Below are 18,857 nucleotides of genomic sequence, written 5' to 3' on the forward strand. Positions count from 1 at the left end.
TCATGTACATTTCATACAAAAAGCTTGGTTTTAATGGCTTTGCGGAAAGGTTGGTGGGACTCAATACTCTTACATACAAGGTTTCTTGATTGAAGAATCATTAATTTAACGGTCAATATTTCTATAGCAGCAAGTACCCTTTTGTGATGGCACACACACTTCTACACCCTCAGGTGACTTTGGTAACTAGGACACTGTGGACATTAATATACTACTGTTGGCATTTAGAATCAGATTCAAGAGTTTGGCAAAGCAAAAGATTATTAGAACAGAGCAAGAGATCATATAAATATTCTGAAGCAGGTAAGTATGTTTGGTAACCCACAATGCAAAGTTAGTTCACCCCTTCCTGGAAGGAAGACATAACACAATGTCAGCGGGCAGAAGAGTCATTCAGGGAGCCAGGATAGGCCAAAGTCACTTGGGCAAAAGTCTAGGTGAGCTGAAGCACGTCTTGCAGGTAAGTAAGTCTTGCACAATGGTTTGGAAGTCTTTGCAGAAAAGAATTCAAAGCAGGTAAAACAAGCTGTTAAGACTTGTGAAGTAAAGAAGACATCAGCAACTCTACAGAGCAACCACAACAGGTCTCACCAATAGAGAACAATTGCAGTTACACAACAAGAGTTAAGTTCTCTTAGACTGAACAGTACCTTTAGGTTGAAGAAAAAGGGCAGCAGATGACTTCAGTTCCTGTGCAGCTCAGAAGATCCTGGTGTTCCTGGGCCTCAGTCGTGGGGACAAGAGGGGGGACATCTGGGGACTCCTGCACTCCAATGGGACGGTGACAAACCGCATACGTCGTGAATCTTCAAACAAGTGGCACTTCAGTGATTCAGCTCCTTGAGTCTACTGCAAATGGCAACACCGCGGTTCCTGGCTGTCGAGATGATGGGCTTTCCTTCCTTCTGAGGTCCAGCACTCTGTTGCGGTGGCTCATGCTAGGTCAGTCCTGATTCCTGGGAGTCCGAAGGATCTTCCTGGAGCTGTTGGCCAGCTTAAAAGCAATGCACATAATCGGGTATTCCTCTCCCTGGCTATTCGGTTCCAGCAGCAACTGCAGTGGAATTTCAACCAGCTCCGAGAGGATGTCCAGGTGGCTTACTTTGGAGTTGATTGGTCCCACAAACTTAAGGGGAGAAGTCCTTGCAGAGGCTTCTTTAATTTGGAGATTCAGCACAGCAGCAGGGCTTCACCAGGCAAACCAACGGTCCAGGAGTTGCCGCAGGCGTCCTCTTCAAGTTAGTCTTCGGATTCCTTCGTCCAGTGGTCGACTCTGCCTTCCAAGCCAAAAAGCCCTGCCTTTTATGCAGGTTTTTCCCATTCATTCCGGACAGCCAGTCAATCACCTAAGAGTGCATACCTGTCTCCTAGGAGACTAAGCCCAGGGAGTTTCAGGCACCTCCCTCGATTCATGCCCCCGCCAGCCACCCTGGAGCCAGAGCTGTGCTTCATTCGTGAATTCCGCCAAAGACAAAACTACCAAAGGGTCCAAACCTGGTTTGCCGCGCAGAGTAAATCTCAAGAAGGACCTTTCCACAAAGAATTGATGAAAAAAGACTGGTGCCATTTATTCAAAAATGGCACCTTTGGGTGCTTTACTGCAGCTGCAAACGCAGCCCGCGGTAATTTCACACAACGGTAGTTGAAAGTAAACCACTGCTACCAGCCATTCATCGAGGAAAGGGCAACATAAAAATGTTACATGAGAAGCTAGACAAAGGGGATACTAAGTAACCCCTCCAGCACCCTATGGTAAAATGGTGTGTGCTGGGTCTAGAAAGTTACAAGTGTAAGTAAAGTCAATATCACTTCACTGCTCTTGGAAACTGTTGTTCATCCAAGAGAAGGTATTTAAACTTTTGGGCAAATCTGAAAGACTTCCGTGTCACTGCACTGAAGGTGCCGTGTGACACCCTGTAAAACATGATGCCTATGGAGTTTTTCAGACTTCACATCCAAAAAGAAACAGAGTTCAAAATCACATTAAAATACGTGAGTGTGGGGAAAAAAGGGTCTCACTCTCTCCAGGTAAAAAAATGAAACTCCTAGAGTCCAGCAAATCAGCTGGGGGTCTCTAAGGTAGAGAGGAATTGGCACATTTCTGAGAATTCTCCCTAACAACTACCTTTGTGCCGTGTATCTGCAGGCTGATTTCTCAGCTGCAGTACAGCACCCAAGGGTGACCATGTTCCCAATATGTCCCCTGTCTTCTTTTCTTTGCCATTTCTTGTCAGTACTTTCTGTGCTTTTACTCTGTTTTGAATCAGGTTTGAGTCCTTTATGCATTTTGCCTTTGGCGGGCTTCAGCCCTGATGCCTGCCCAGGCTCCAGTGTGTCTGGAAAGGCAGGAAGTGAGGAAGCAGCCCGGAACTTCCCTATCCTTTGTCTCTAGGTGTGCCTGAGTGAAACCAGTTCTGATTGGCCGGCAGGCTGTCTGTTAGGACAGCCACCCTGCTGGATGATTGACAGCCATAGGGCTGTGAATGAATGGGAACTTACTTAAAAGGGATGGTTCTTGGGACCAGAGGCGGAGTCGACCACTGGAGGACAACACCCGACGAAGACGTTAAGAGATGCCAGCAGCACCCTCCTGGACCACAAAGTGCCCGGTGAAGCCCGACAGATGTGCTGACCCCTTTTGTGTTTTTACTGGGAAGACCTGCAATGGACAACCTCCTCCATTGGGCTGGTGGGACCAACTAGCCTTGATACAGGTGTCATTTTGGTGCAACCCCCGACTTGCCGTGACTTTCCAAGGCTGCAGAATCCCAATGCCCGGGGACCCCTGACCATCGGAAGTGCGAATCTGGCCAAAACTTTGTGGGCATCCAGAGGACCCTACAGAAGCAGCATTGTCTTCGGAAGTGCGAATCTGGCCAAAACTTTGTGGGCATCCAGAGGACCCTACAGAAGCAGGAAATCTTCATCTAGAGTCCCCCTTGCCAGAGTCCAGGACCGAGAGACTTCCTCCCTTTCGTCACCAAGGCTAAGGACCAGGAACAAGGTTCTGCTACACTGCAACAGGAAGGCATCCAGCTGTAACTAATTCTTCAGTACACAGGTATCGTGGGGCTCATACAAACCAACACATCAAGTTTATGAATATAAATACTGACAGTCTCGTTTGGTAGGCGAGGTCTCTTGGGACTAGTAGATCGAGAAGACACTGTGAAGGAAGCAGAATCAAGGGACATCTTTTTCATATCATACTCGTGCTGCATTTCCCTCCCTCTGAGCCTTCAGTTCTTGTCTCTGTCCTCAGACTGTACTGCAAGTTTCTTGAATTCTAGTTCCGGTCTCATTCTTTCAAGTGAGAGATATTCTGGGCTTGCATTGTGTTCTGCGGGGGTCTTGATAGGAGATTGTTGAGGCACAGGAGAAGGCTCTGGAGGGGAGTGGCTCACTCCTTGAGTATCAACCTCGCCTGCTGACCCATTTGGCAGATTGGAGCTAAGCTCTAAACTTTCATTTTCATAAATTTCTTCCATCAATGCTGGAAGTATGGGTTATGGGCCTACTTTCAAGGTTTTGGTGATTTAACAATTTTATCAACTAATTTTTATTCCCTTTAAACTCAGTCCCCTTGTTCCACATACATCTTTCAATTGTTCCATTGTAAGTGCAGTAAGAGACAGTTCATTAAAATTATCAATTTCTGGCATTATTTTGTTACAAGTTTACTTACCTTTTTGGTGGAGATAGCCTTGTGGATGGTGGATTTGGGCACAAATATAACCAATATTCACTGTGATCCACACTACACAAATCCCACCGCCTTCCACCAGTGTTGGGTAAGAATTTGTAGAGTCCAACTATTGTGGGACTTTACAAGACTTCTCTTGGCATTAGGTAACCCACCTTTTAATATAAGCATGTACTACACATGCTGGTAGTGTGACTGAGCAGCCAGCCTTATCTTAACAGGGGTAACATGAGCTGTAGAGCTTCACAATGAAATCAGTAGACCGGTATCAAGTAAACACTTACAAACTTACGAGTTAATATATAAATATTTATATATACACACAAGGATAATTAGACAATATTTAAAAAGCAGCAACTACTAATAACACTCCAAAATTTAGGATTCAATTCAACAAGAGCAATATAGCAGGTGATTAACTTTTCAAATTTTATACATATTCCAACACATTGAGTGACGTCATTTGTGGTCAGTAATAACACTTACTCAAGATCACCATTCTAATATTGAGTTATGAGGAGGGAACAGTTATAGTTGGATTAGAACATACTCTTTAAAAACAGTTAGATTCTTCCAGAGGGATATAGGCAATCTTTTATCCCAGCAATAAGTGTTCAACAATTAAAACCTGTGAGGGAACAAGCACTGTCAAAGCCAATAGGTTCAGAAGAGGAGCCTTTAAGGAGCCAGGGAAGCCAATGTCAATGGGCCAATTCAAAGTTCTGATGCACTCTTCTTAGAAAATGTTTTAAAATAATCAGTAGTTCAATAGAAAATCACAGAAGCTCAAGAGGAGCCACCTTGAAGCACAAGCTGGGAGGCCACTGTAAGTGAGTTGAGGTCAACTCAAAAGAGGGTAAAATAGTACTCCCCAAGCTAGGAAGCACCACTAACTGCAAAAGGTAAAGTACCCCAAACCCCACAGTACCTGTGAATAGAAGAATCAGTTCCAGCTGGATACCTTCCTGTTTCAGTGTAGCAGACCCTGATCCTCTGTCGTGGTGACAAAAGGGAGGATGTCTGCCGGGCTACTGCGACAGCACTCGGGAGGTCCTCTGCAGCGATGTATTCTCCTGGATTTGGTTGCCTTTTGTGGTTTTGGCACCTTTTTCTCAGCGCCAATTAAGAACGAACAGCTCTGGTTGGAAGTTACTTGATCCCTCGGTCCTGGACTCTGGTGAGGGGACTCTGGATGAAGATTTCTTGCTTCTTTAGATTCCTCTGGATGTGCACAAAGGTTTGGCTGGATTCGCACTTCAGAAGACCATGCACTTGATGATGGTTGGGGGTCCCTGGGCATTGGGATTCTGCAGCATTGGAAAGTCGCAGCAAGTCGGGGGCTGTGCCAAAGTTAAGCTGGTCTCGAGGCTAGTTGGTCCTAGCAGCCCAAGGGAGGAAGTTGTCCCTTGCAGTCTTCCCTGTTGAAAGGGAAACCGGGTCGGCACAGCTGAAGGGCTTCACTGGGCACTCCGTGGTCCTGGAGGGTGCTCCTGGCATCTCTTTACGTCGTCTTCGTCGGATGTTGTCCTCCAGTGGTCGACTCTGCCACAAGTCCAAAAATGCCTTGCCTTTTAAGCAAGTTCCTATTCATTCACAGCCCTAGGCTATCAATCACTCAGCAGGGTGGCTGTCCTCCCGGCCAGTCAGCCAGCCAATCAGATCTGGTTTCACTCAGGCACACCTAGAGACAAAGGACAGGGAGGTTTCTGGTCCCTCCCTCACTTCCTGCCTTTCCAGACACACTGGAGCCTGGGCAGAATGCACAAAGGACTCAAAACCGATTTCAAACAAAAGAGTAAAAGCCCAGAAGGAACAGACTGACCAGAAATGGTGAAAGAAAGAATGCTGGATCATTTGGGGGAAATGGTCCCCCTTGTGTGCTGTACTGCAGCTGAGAGTTGGGGAGAATTCTAATTTCTGTGTGAATTCCCTTTCACCTTAGAAACCCTGTGCTCTATTGCTGGAATTTAGGACTTTTAAATTTTAACCCTGGAGTGAGTGAGCTTTTTTTTTCTCACTCGCTCATGTGTATTCTGATTTAGATTATCTGTTTCCTTTGTTTTTGGAGTCTGACAAACTCCATAGGCGTCTACTTTTTGTATGGTTATACACATCACCTACAGTACAGTGTCAGAGAGAAATCCTTTAGATTTCTCATAAGGTTTAAATACCTTTTCTTGAGTGAACTACTGTTCCCAAGAATGGTAGAGTGAAATTGACTTTACTTTCCTTTTCGCTTTATAGGACCAACACACACCATCTTATGTGGAGTGCTGGGGGGGTTTACTTAGTAGCCCCTTTTCCTACTTACTCATGTAACACACTCTGACGTCCTGTCCCCTTTCCTCCCTTACTGTATGGGCGTCCCTTCCAAGGGAGACGGAACCTTTTTCACCAGAAAAAACATTCTTCCCCTTTAATTTCAGGCGCGTGGGGGCGTGGCTGATGAAGCATGCGCTGCCCTGACTCAGCCCTCCGGCGCCACACCTCAGTCCCCTTTTCCACGTCGACAGAAAGGCCGAATTCACCAGCGCTTCTGGGTTTGGCTTCGGCCATGTAATTCCACGCGCGGCTACTTCTTCTTTGTCTTTTTGTCTTTTATCATTCAGGTACTCGGTCCTCGGGCATCGCGCTCCTCCCCGGTGCATGTCGACTTCCACCGGGTTCAGCAGGTGTCCATGCTGCAACAGGCTCTTCCTGACTTCAGACCCCCCACGCCCTCTGCCTACGTTGCCTTGGCTCAGACCACAGTTGGCAAGCATGTTCGGCGTGTGACTCGCTGTCCTTGAAGGCGCTGAAAAACAGACTAGCCAGGTGGAGGGAGCTCTTCCAGAGGTCACCGCCTGAGGATCTCAAGAACTTTGTGAAGCATCGAGCCAGGCCCAAGGTAGCGCCTATATTTTCTAACGTATCCCAAAAGGGAGACTCCGTCCCAGGGACTCTTCCGTGCAGGAGGGGCCCGCCAGGTCCTTCTACCGACACGTGCCCCGAGGCTGCTTCAGCTACCGGCCTTCAGGTCGAGGGGTCCTCGGATCCTCCCGGGTGCAGTGACCAGGGACCTGAGGGTTCTTGTAATGGGTCTACACCCGAGGGGCCACACCCTGTTACCGGTACCATGTCCGAGACGCTACGCCCTGTTACCAGCAACACGTCTAAGGGGCCACGCCCTGTTGCCAGCAGTAAGTCAGAGGGGGCGCCTAAACGCAGCTCTACCGACCCCGTGTCGAGGGTGTCTCACCTACCGGGCCGAGGCCGAAGGAGCAGGGTAGGCCTTGTGATCCACACGCAAGAGTCTTGGGTCGGGCCCAGCGGGCCGAGCAACACGTCGCAGGCACGTGGCAGGCAGCCCGACAAAATGGTCGCTGTGCCGGAAAGGGGCACCCACCCAACGCCATTCCACAAATTCGGCGAAGAATGAGTGTCGAGGTGGGACTGGCCTCAACCAGGTACGTGGCCTACAGTCTACCCTTCATTTGCGCAGGGCAACTTTCCTTTGCATCCATACGGACTGGGTATGCAGCGGCTCCAGCAGCCCCCTGCTGCCCCATTGGTACCCCCTGCCACCTCTTTGGCCAGTGAGGAAGTGCTCTCGGCCTCATGAGGTCTCCCCAGATGGGGGTTATCATCAAAGACGCAGTCAGGGAAGTCCTCCCGCCATGCTAGAGGCACTACAGACACCTTCATCGGGCCCCTAGGCCTCGGTGCACCTGCCTCCTCTGGCTCCACAGCCAACTCCGCAACCTCCGCCGCCTCCTCAGCCTACGGCTGCAGTCCCTGTACCCCAGCCTCCGGCGCCATCTACCCCTCCTCCTCCAAAAGATCCTCCAGACCTGCAGGATACGGACGAGGACGATTATCCAGATACACTATCCTCAGCCAGGGCCTTCCATGAACATCTTGCTGGCCTGGCGGAATACCTGGGCCTCCCCCAACGTGAGGTCGAACAGCCGGCAGAGGGTGTTCTGGCTGAAGTCCTCATGAGGCACCCCCATGCCAGCACGGCGATTACAGTGCAAACCAATGTAGTCTCCCTGGCCAAGAAGGGTTGGCTCAAGCCCCACTCTGTCCAGCCAGTCAACAGACGCCAAGTACAGGTAGATAAAGGGGGATACACACTTGCTCTCGACTCACCCTCAGCCACACTCCTCTGTGATCGCTGCAGCATCACTATACTCCAAGGCTCAGTCGTCCTCAGCCGCCTCCTCTGCGGCGCTTCTAGGCAAGGAGGAGAAGATCTTGGAGGCGTACGGCAAGAAGATCATCTCCAGCGCCTCCTTGCACCTGCGTCAGGCCAATGCAGATGCCATGCTGGCATCCGCCAACCAACGGTTATGGTGGGAAATTGCGGACTTCCTCCCGTAACTCCCCGCCCAATGACAATCTCGATTTCAGGCAGGGCTGGCTGAGGCCAAGTTCGTGGCGCAGGACCTCATGGAATTCACAGTGGTGCGTATCGATACCTCGGGCCGTGCCATCTGCATTGCCACAGACATGAGAACAGGCTGGCTCCGAGCAACGAAGTTCAACCCAGATGTCCTGGAGCGCATTCTAGATCTTCCATTCAAGGAGGGGGACCTCTTCCACTCCTCTACGGACAAAGAGCTGGTCAAAAAGAACAGCTCACAAACGGCAAAGTCTTTATCCATTCTTACTAAGACCACGCCAAATCATACACCCAGTCTCAGCGGCGTTCGGAGAAGGTTCATATCTATGGCGGGTTCGGCGGCTTCCAGGAACGCAGATCCAAGCAGCCGGACTGCTCGCCGTCCCAGAACCGGCACAAACAACAAAAAGCGGGGAGAGGGGAGTAAGGGCTTTCTCCAGTCCCCCTCCTCAGCCTCAGATGGAAAGGAGGCATGACACGCCCCTTCAGGTCCACATGTCTCTGGTGGGGGGCAGGCTTGCTCCCCATGCACAAGTCTGGCACCAGAATTTCGCGGACCCTTGGATCCTCTCCGTAGTATCCACGGGGTGCCGCCTTCCTATCCCATTCCTATCCCATCCCATCCTCTCCTCCCTCCTCAACTCCCACAAGTTGGAACAGCAACTCTTTCGGCAGAGATCCGGTCGCTCATAGAGAACCAGGGAGTGGAGGAAGTTCCAGCCTCCCAGCGAGGCTTTGGCTTTTACTCTAGGATTTTCGCCATTCAGAAGAAGAACCAGGCGGGCCTGAGATGGTTACGCCAGCCAACTTTTATAGCGGAGACATTGGACAAGGGAGACTGGATGTGCTCCCTGGACCTGCAGGACGCGTACCCATGCGTTCCGATTTGGCAGCCCCATCGTTCTTTCCTACGGTTCAGGATAATGGCTACCATTTCCAATACAAAGTCCTTCCGTTTGGCCTCAACTCGGCCCCCAGGGTCTTTACCAGACTCATGAACGCTGTGGCGGCCCTCCCCAGATCTACCCATACCTCGACAACTGGCTCGTCAGGGCTACATCTCCGGAAGCGGTTCACCACTCTTCCCATGCCCTTATGAACACACTGCACGATATGGGCTTCTCGCTCAACCTCAGGAAGTGGCAGCAGCTCCCTACGCAGACTGACATTCTGGGACTCATTTGGGACACGTGCTCTGAGAGGGTTTTCCCATCGGAAGACAAGATCTCGGCCATCAAGAAGGCCACAGCCCACTTTCTCAGCAGAGAGGGGACCTCGGCACGGTGGTACCAACATCTCCTGGGTCTACTAGCGGCGGTTCTGTTAGCCGTGCAGCATACAAGACTAAGGATGAGAAGGAGTCGGCTGCATTTCGCGGCCTCATGGAACCACAGAGCGGGGCTCGCAATCTGAGATGATCAACGTTCCGCCATCTCTCCACCCGGACCTAACTTGGTGGTCCATGGACGTTAACCTACGGACGGGCAAGCCCTTCCGGCCGCCCTCTCCACAGGCCACCATCACCACAGACTCCTCGCTCAAGGGCTGGGGAGCCAACCTGGACGATCTCTCGGTCAAAGGCACCTGGACTCGACAGGAGCAGGAATACCACATCAATTGGTTGGAGCTGAACGCCATCTGACTAGCGCTCAAAGCATTCCTACCACTTCTCAAGGGCAAGGCTGTCTTCATCCAGACAGACAACTCGACCAGCATGTACTACATCAACAAGCAGGGAGGCACCAGATCCCCTCCTCTGTGCAGACTGGCGATCAGCATGTGGGAATGGGCCCTGGAAAATGAAATTTTCCTCTTGGTAGTCCACCTCTCGGGGGAATCCTACCTGGAGGCGGACAGGCTCAGCAGGCTGGGAGCGGACAACTATGAGTGGCAGCTAAACTACTTCGTTCTTCAGGAGATCTTCAGCAAGTTGGGTCACCCCCAGGTGGATCTCTTTGCACCTGGCACAAAAAAGTGTCTCCAGGGCCCCGGCTCTCTGGGCGATGCATTTCACCTCCAGTGGACCTGCATGAAAGCCTACGCCTTTCTGCCTACCCCCCTGATCCATAGGGTAATTTGCAAGATCAGGGAGTCTCACCGACTCCTCATCATTCTGATAGCTCCATGGTGGCCGGCCAGGCAATGGTTTTCAGAGCTACTCGGCCTCCCCCATACACCTTCCGACAGGTCCAGCACGTCTTCTGGCACAGCAGTGGGGCAGAATCATCCACCCCGCGCCAGGGAATTTAGCCCTCACAGCGTGGTACCTGAGTAGGTAATGCTTCGCACCTTAGCTATTCACAGGCCAATCTGGAGATCAAACAGGGCGCCAGGAGCAAGGCCACCAGGTCCCAGTACAAAAGCAAATGGACCAGATTCTGCCACTGGGCAGACTCCAAGGGAGTCGACCCCTTGGCCTGCAGTTTGCACGACGTGCTCTCCTAGGCGAACCTCGCTCATTCGGGCGTACAGGTGGACACCTGGCGCACCTACCTTGCAGCCATTGGGGCTTACAGGAACTCGGAGGAAGGCATCTTTTCCTCCTCAAACTCTATAGTCAAGAAAAATCTCTGGTCTCGCTAGGCTCTACCCGCCCGTCAAGAGACCGCACCCTCTGTGGGACCTTAACATAGTCTTGGGCGCCGTGGCGCACAAACCATTCGAGCCAATGGCGTCCGTGGACATTAGGCTGGTCACCATCAAGATGGCCTTACTTGTCGGTTTTAGCTCGGCTCGCAGAGTCAGCGAAATCCAGGCGCTGGTCGCCTCTGAACCATATACCACCTTTCACAAGGACAAGGTAGTCATGCAGACGCACCCGGCATTTCTGCCCAAGGTTTTATCTGCATTCCACTTGAACCAAGAAATAGTCCTTCCTAAGTTATTTCCCGATCCCAAGGATGAAGAACTGAGAGTGCTGCACTGCCTGGATGTCAGGCGTGCCCTCAAATTCTACTTGGAAAGGACCAAGGGCTTCGCAAGTCGGGTGCCCTGTTTGTCACTTTCGGGGGCTCGAGACGAGGCGATCAGGCCTCTAAGGCCTCCATATCCCACTGGATGGTCTCTGCCATCAAGGAAGCCGATGAGGCCCAGCACAAGCCGCTCCCGGCCAACATGCATGCCCACGCAGCCAGGGCCAAGGCAACGGCCATTGCATTCCATCGCCATGTCCCTTGACAAGTCATAAGCAGGGCGCCACTTGGGCCCCTCCCTCGGCTTTCTGCAAGCATTACTGTTGGATGCCGGCTCCAGATCTGATGCAGCTTTCGGACAGGCAGTTCTCAGGAACCTATTTGCTTAAGGAGGGTCTTCTCTCCACCCTGGGGCTACAATCAGTTGTAATCGCCCATACAGTATGGAGGAAAGGGGACGGGACGTAAGTTACTCACCGTAGTGACTAACGTACTCTTGGTCCATAGTCCCCTTTCCTCCATACGTCCCAACAACCTCCCCCCCTAATAATACTGGTGTCATTAGGCAATGTTAAATCTGTTGTCGACGCGTCAATGGGGACTGAGGTGTGGCGCCTGAGGGCGGAGTCAGGGCAGCACATGCTCCCTGGGCCGCGCGCCTCTAAATTTAACAGGGAAGAAGGTTTTTTTCTGGTGAGAAAGGTTCCGTCTCCGGTCCCTTGGAAGGGACGCCCATACAGTATGGAGGTATGGACTAAGAGTACGTTAGTCACTACGGTGAGTAACTTATAATTTTTGTATGTTACCCTCACTATTTTAAATGGCTGGTGGCAGTGGTTTCATTTTCCTACCATTGTGCTTTTCTACCGCAGGCTGAATCCTCAGCTGCATTATAGCACCTATGGGTAACCATTGTGTCAAAATGGCGTCTGCCTTCTTTTTTATGCCTTTTTCTGTTTGTGAGGTCTTTCTTGGGTTTTACTCTGCGTGCCAAACCAGGTTTGACCCCTTTGTTTGTTTTGCCTTTGGCGGGTTTCAGTACTGAAACCTGTCTCTGGCTCCAGTGTGTCTGCAAGAGCAGGAAGTGAGGGAGGTGCCCGAAAACTCCCCTGACCTTTGTCTCCATGGTTACTCGAATGCACCCAGTCCTGATTGGCTCACTCGCTGTCCTTTCAGAACAGCAACCCTGCTGTGAGAGCGACAGCTAGGCTGTGCTTGAATGGGAGAAACCTGCTTAAATGTCAAGGCTTCTTGGACTGAGTCAACCACTGAGAAAGACATCCTGACGAAGAAACCGTGAAACTAAGCTTGCTGCATCCTCCTGGACTGTTGAACTGCCTAGTGAAGCCCTGCTGCTGTGCTGAAACTCATTTTTCTGATCGACAAGAGAAGCTCCGCACGACTTCTTCCCTTTGGGTTAGTGGGACTGTTAGGGAGAAATGTGCTAATTCCCTTCTACCTTCACCAGCTGTTTTGCTGGACTTTTTTAATTTCTCACCTGGAGAGAGTGAACTTTTTCCCATTCATGTATTTTTCTGTGATTTGGACTCTGTGTTTCTTTTGACTTTGGAGTCTGACAAACTCCATAGGCATCATAATTACATTGTGACACAAGGCACCTCCAGTGCAGTGACACGTGGAAGTCCCTTAGATTTCCCTAAGGTTTATACCTTCCCTTGGTGAAGCTACTGGTTCCAAGAGCAGTGAAATGAAATTGACTTTACTTATATTTTGTAACTTTCTAGACCCAGCACACAGTTACTTAGTATCGCCTTTGAATAGTTTTTCATGTGACTTTTTTATGTTACCCTTTCTACAATTAATGGCAGTTGTTTACTTTTTACTACCATTGTGTGAATTTACCACGGGCTGCAATCGCAGCTGCAGTAAGGCACTCGTGGGTGCCCATTTTGTCAAAAAGCCCTAGTCGTCTTTTTTTCGCCATTTCTTGTTGGAAAGGTCCTTCTTGAGATTTACTCTGCGCGCCAAACCAGGTTTGGTCCCTTTGTTCATTTTGCCTTTGGCGGGATTCCTGAGTGAAGCCCGCCTCTGGCTCCAGTATGTCTGGCGGGGGCAGGAAGTGAGAGAGAGGTGCCCAAAACTCCCTCTGCTTAATCCCCTCGGTTACAGGTATGCACCCAAAGGTGATTGGCCGGCTGGCTGTCCTTGGAGGACAGCTACCCTGCTGTTTGATTGACAGTGAGGCTGGAACGAATGGGAGAAACCTGCATAAAAGGCGAAACTTTTTGGCTTGGAAGGCAGAGACGATCACTGGAGGAAGAAATCCAAAGAAGAACTTGGAAGGGACGCCTGCTGCAACTCCTGGTACGTTGGTTTACCCGGTGAAGCCCTGCTACTGTGCTGAAGCTCTGAATGTGTCTCGACTAGAGAAGCCCTGCAAGGAAGACTACTCCCCTTAAGTTGGTGGGACTGATCAACCCCAAAGTGAACTCGCCTGGACATCCTCTCGGAGCTGGCTGTACTTCTGCTGCAGGAACCGAAGTGCCAGGGAGAGGAACGCCAGATCGAGTGCATCGCTTTTAAGTCGGACCCAAGCGCCAGGAAGGTCCTCCAGAATTCCCTGAAGCAGGACTGACCAAGCCTGAGCCATTCCAACAGAGTGCTGGACCCCAGATGCGAGGAATGTCTGTAGTGGTATCCGAGAACCACGTTGTTGCTATTTGCTGTAGACGCGATGAGCTAAAACCGCGAAGTGCAGCTGAATTGAAGTTTGCCCTTTGCCACCGACCTTCCCATTGTGTTGCAGGAGTCCCCAGATGTCCTCCCTCTTGTTCCCATGACTGAGGCCCAGGAGCAACAGGATCTGCTGAGCCACACAGGAACAGAAGCCAGCTGGAACCATTTTTGAAGTGTATTTTATTGTTGCATATTGCCCTTTCTAAAGAAGGCTTATTTTAAAACTGACTGTTGAATTAATAAATAATTACTTTAATAAGAAACCTTGAGTATAAGTGTTATTTGAATACCTGTCACTGTGAATCTCTGTTGCATCTCTACAACTCACGTTGACCCCTCTTTAAATAAGCCTGGCTGCTCAGTCACTCTACCAACTTATGTAGTACAGGCCTTTACCAAAGGTTGGGTTACCTATTGCCAAGAGGTCAAGGCTGGTGTAGTCTCCCACAGGGTTACTACATACAATCTTGCCTAATACTCGTTTTCGCACTTGCGCGATCATGATTGACACAAAGGTTTAGTAGGAATGTTTGTCTTATCTTCCATGTGTCTCCCATCCATTATTTTGTGACGCCTTGAAACATTTGTGTGCAGGCGCGTTAAGGATATTATATCAAGAGCATTGTGGTCACTCCGGTGAGTAACTTTAATTACTGACAACCCCTAAATCAGCCTGACAGTTTAGTCTTGTAATGAATAGCTTGATTACTTTCACCTGCTCATACATGTTTCTACATTTTTGAATGGATATCTTGGCTCATGCATTCTCCATTGTTAAACAGTAAGAACGCCGTTGGATGGCACACCAAAGCCTAAGAGGCCACCAAAGCCGAAGAAGACAGCTGAAGATGCTTTTGTACTCTCTGATACAGAGTTGGACTTCAGCACTCCAAAGAGGGCAGTAACACCCAAAGGTTGGTAGTGATTTTTAACATGTATTTATTTACTTTGTGTTTAATTGCGTTTATCAATTTTTTACAAAACTGTTGTTGCTCGTCTCAAAAGAGCCACATAGTAGAAAACAAAGAAACAGACAATTTCTTTATTTCAGTTTTTCCTACTTGTTCATTGTGGGATATGTTCCAGAGTTTTTTTTTTTGTATGGCTCGTTGCAAACTGAATCACTTTGAGGATCAGATTTTGGCCTTGAGGGTGGGAACCTACAGAACATGGAATATTCCTTAGAACATGCATGTCTCAGTTCCTCAATTGAAATTGAAGGGAGAAAGCCAATACTGCACCTCTGATGAGGCTTGGGGGGATGGGTCATTTTGTCTGTATGCCACCTGGTTAGTGTTAGGCAAAGTTTGGATGCAGTACCCTTTGGGACCACTACACACAGGACTACAGGTGTAACCAAAACCAACCTTTGGTATAAGTCTGTACCGTACAGTTTTTGGTAGCGAGCTGAGCAGCCAGGCTTATCTCAAGAGGGAATGTGAGCTTGTATTGATGTTACACAGAGGTCTACAATCGCAAGTATTCAGATATACACTTCTACTCAAGGGTTCTTGGTAAAACACTTCTTAATTTATTACACAGTCAGTTAGAAAACATTCACTCAAACGAGGCAATCAATATCACACAACATTATACTACAATACTTCACACTAATCGGTTCTGAAACATTTACACTACTTTGAAGCAGGAGCAAAATGGCATTCAGAGCAGTTGAAGTAGGAGCAAAAAGGCATACATTAATAAAACGAATATTACAGTTACTCTAAAACAGTGCAAATAGTTTTTAGTTCACCAGAGGAGTTGATTCAATGCAATAGGTAGGCCAACGTCGAGTGTCTTGTATAGGTAAAAACGGTTCTGGTATTTAAACAGAAAAGTCTTTGCCACGGTTGTTGGAAGTAGTTCACGGAAGAAAGGTTCATATGTCGGGTCACAAGCTGACTAGGCCTGCAAGTTGCCAAAGTTCCATGAACGTTCGCAGTGAGAGGCAAATTCTCTCGGTCGGGATTTCACAGTACCTTATTTTGAAGAAAAAGATGCAGCTGAAGACCTCTGCACCTGGCAGTTCCTGCAGATCTCGCTGTTCCTGAACCTCAGTCGTGGGGACAAGAGAGAGGACGTTGGACTCCTGCACTGCACGGGGACTTGTCGCACGGGGACTTGTCACAAAGCTGGCAAACTGGCAATTCTTCAATTTCGGTAGCTGTCTTCAAGCACACAAGCTGGTGTCCTTCTCCCTGGTTATTCGGTTTCCTGCAGCACTCTGAGGAAAATACAACCAGCGCTGCGAATGGTGTCCAGGTGGCTTATGAGTTGATTGGTCCCACCAACTCAAAAGAAGTTGTCGTCCTTGAAGGGGCTTCTTTGTCGAGATGAACATGGCGATTCGGAACCTGCAGCAGGGCTCCACTGGGCAAACCAACGGTCCAGTAGTTGCAGCAGCCGTCCGCTTCCAGCTTGTCTTCGTTTCTTTCGTTACAGTGGTTGACTCTGCCTTTCAGTCCAACAGACTCGCCTTTTAAACAGTTTTCTCCCATTCATTCCAGCTTAGCTGCCACTCACCCAGCAGGGTGGCTGTCCTTGCCGGACAGTCAGCCAGCCAATCACGCCAGAGTGCATTTGGGTCTCCTAGGAGTCTAAGCACAGGGAGTTTCGGGCACCTCCTTCACTTCCTGCCCACCCCAGACACTCGGGCACCCGAGGTAGTCTTCAGTCCTGAAGCACGCCAAAGGCGTAGGGACAAAGGGACCAAATCTGGTTGGCGCGTAGAGACAAACTCTAGAAGGACCTTTCCAAAAAGAAATGGTGAAAAAAGAAGACGGGGTGGTCCTGTTAAAGCAAAGGGGGCTTAGGCGCCATCTCGAGAAACATGGCTGCTGTGATTTTTAGCTACTGTGTTCGCAGTCGGGAAAAACATGGTAGTTCGTTGTAAAACCACTGCCACCAGCCATTTCGATAGGAAAGGGTAACATTTGACTGCTACATGAGTTTCTAGACATAGGGGATACTAGGCAACTCGTCCAGCACTCTATTGTAAGATAGTGTTGCTAGGTCTAGGAATTTAAAAAGACCAGTAAAGTCAATTTAACCTTACATTCTCTGGGAAACAGTGTTTATCCCAGAAGAGGTATTTAAACCTTGGGACAGCCTAAAAAGCTTCCCTGTGTCACTGCACTGAGGGTGCAGTGTAACACACATGAAAAGATGATGCCTATGGAGTTGTCTAAAACCCTGTAATTGAAGAACACAATAGTAAAACACACATCAAAATACATGAGTGGGGAAATAAGGCTCACATTTTCCAGGTAAAAAAAAAATCAAGTCATCAAAATCCAGCAAAGTTGCTGGGGGGGGTCTCTAAGGTGAAGGGAATTAGCACATTTATGAGAATTCTGACTAAGCGGCAAGGACAGCCACCCTGCTAGGTGTGTTACAGCTAGGCTGGAATGAATGGGAGAGAACTGAATAAAAGGCAAGTGTCTTGGCTTGGAAGGCAGAGTCGACCACTGGAACGAAAGAACCGAAGACGAGCTTGAAGAGGACGTCTGCTGCAACTCCTGGACCTTTGGTTTGGTCCGTGATGCCCTGCTGCAGGTCCGAATCGCCAAGTTCATCTCGATAGGGAAGCCCCTACAAGGGCGACCTCTTCTTTTTGAGTTAGTGGGACCAATCAACACGACAGTAAGCCACCTGGATACCAATCTCGGAGCTGGTTGTATTTTCCTCAGAGTGCTGCAGGAAACCGAATAACCAGGGAGAGGGACACCAGCTTCACTACAGCTACCGGAATGAAGATTTGCCAGTTGCCAGCTTTTTGACCAGTCCCAGTGCAGTGCAGGAGTCCCCCAACATCCTCCCTCTTGTCCCCACGATTGAGGACCAGGAACAGTGAGATCTGCAGGAACTGCCACGCACAGAAGTCATCAGTTGCATCTTTTTCTTCAGTTGTAAAGGTACTGTAAAACCAGACTGAGAGTACTTGCCTCTCGCGGTGAAAGTGCTTGAAACTTTCCCAACTGACAGGCCTAATCAGGTTGTGACCTAACATATGATTGTTCTTGCTACAAACTATCCTAAGAAACATTTGCAGAGACCTTTCCATTTATCTACCAGAACTGCTTTATCCTATCCAAGACTTTAGCCCATTGACTTTGGCCTAGCCTATTGAATTGACTCTTCTGGTGAACTCTAAATGTATTTGCACTGTGTAAGAATAACTAACTTTTCGTGGTCTAATAATCTTTGCCTTTTACTCCTCTTGGAAAGTATTTCTGAAATAGTATTGAAGTGTACTTTTGTGTGATATATAATTGCCTCCTTATGAATGTTTTATAACTGATAGATACATGAATAAGTATTTATCAAAGAAACCTTTGTGTGGAGCTTTACCTCTGCTGAGATTTTTGGGTTCTGGAAGAAAGCCGGAAGCTCGATGGACTGATTCACATGAAATTTAGAGATGAACTTAGGAGAGAATCTAGGATGAGTACATAAAACCAGTTTCTCTTTGTGTATGACAAAGAAAGGATCCTGCACTGACAATGCTTGCAATTCACCAAATCTTCTTATGGAAGTAATAGCAACTAAGAAGGCAGTCTTGTAAGTCAGGTGTTTAAGACTTGACTTGTGCATTGGTTCGAAGGGAGGTCCCATGAGCTTAGCGAGTACTACCTTGAGATCCCATCCTGGCGGTGGGTTTGAAATTGGAGGGTGGAGTCTCTTTACTCCCTCCATGAATGCTTTGATGACCGGTACCTTCCACCACAATACTTAATTGTGGGAGAGGCCTGTAACTGCCGGAAGAGAAGATGGTGCATATCAACGTACTGGAACTACGGGCAGTGTTTTGGGCCATCAGGTCGTTTCTGCCGCCCCTCAAGGGTAAAGTGGCAAAGGTCTTCAGACAATACCACCTCAATGTTTTACATCCGGAAGCAGTGGGGTACCAGATTCCCAGCTCTCTCAAGGAGGCTCTGGACTTGTGGCACTGGGCCGTCGCCCAGGGTATGTTCTTCATACCGTTTCACTTGGCAGGAGTAAAGAACACTGTCGCCGACTCTCTCAGCAGGGAGCTGCGCTCCTGCCGCAAGTGGGAGCTTTGGCAGGATCAAGTGGACAACCTTTACCTCAAATGGCGCAGTTCCCATATCGATCTTTGAATGACGGCGACGAGACCCAAGTACCAGAGTTTCGCCAGCTG

The 18,857-nt window shown here is 49.1% G+C and overlaps 1 protein-coding gene across 2 annotated transcripts in view; it reads left to right on the plus strand.

Annotated features, from left to right (window-relative positions):
* Nucleotides 1-18,857, plus strand: part of TOP2B (DNA topoisomerase II beta) — a 934,132-nt gene that overhangs the window by 846,102 nt on the left and 69,173 nt on the right. For both annotated transcript variants that reach the window (XM_069648849.1, XM_069648850.1), the window contains exon 34: nucleotides 14,479-14,610. In XM_069648849.1, the coding sequence (XP_069504950.1) occupies nucleotides 14,479-14,610 (132 nt within the window). The remainder of the gene's footprint in view (nucleotides 1-14,478; nucleotides 14,611-18,857) is intronic.

Source organism: Ambystoma mexicanum, chromosome 2q, assembly GCF_040938575.1.
Source record: "Ambystoma mexicanum isolate Mex_15411 chromosome 2q, UKY_AmexF1_1, whole genome shotgun sequence".
Lineage (NCBI taxonomy): Eukaryota > Metazoa > Chordata > Amphibia > Caudata > Ambystomatidae > Ambystoma > Ambystoma mexicanum.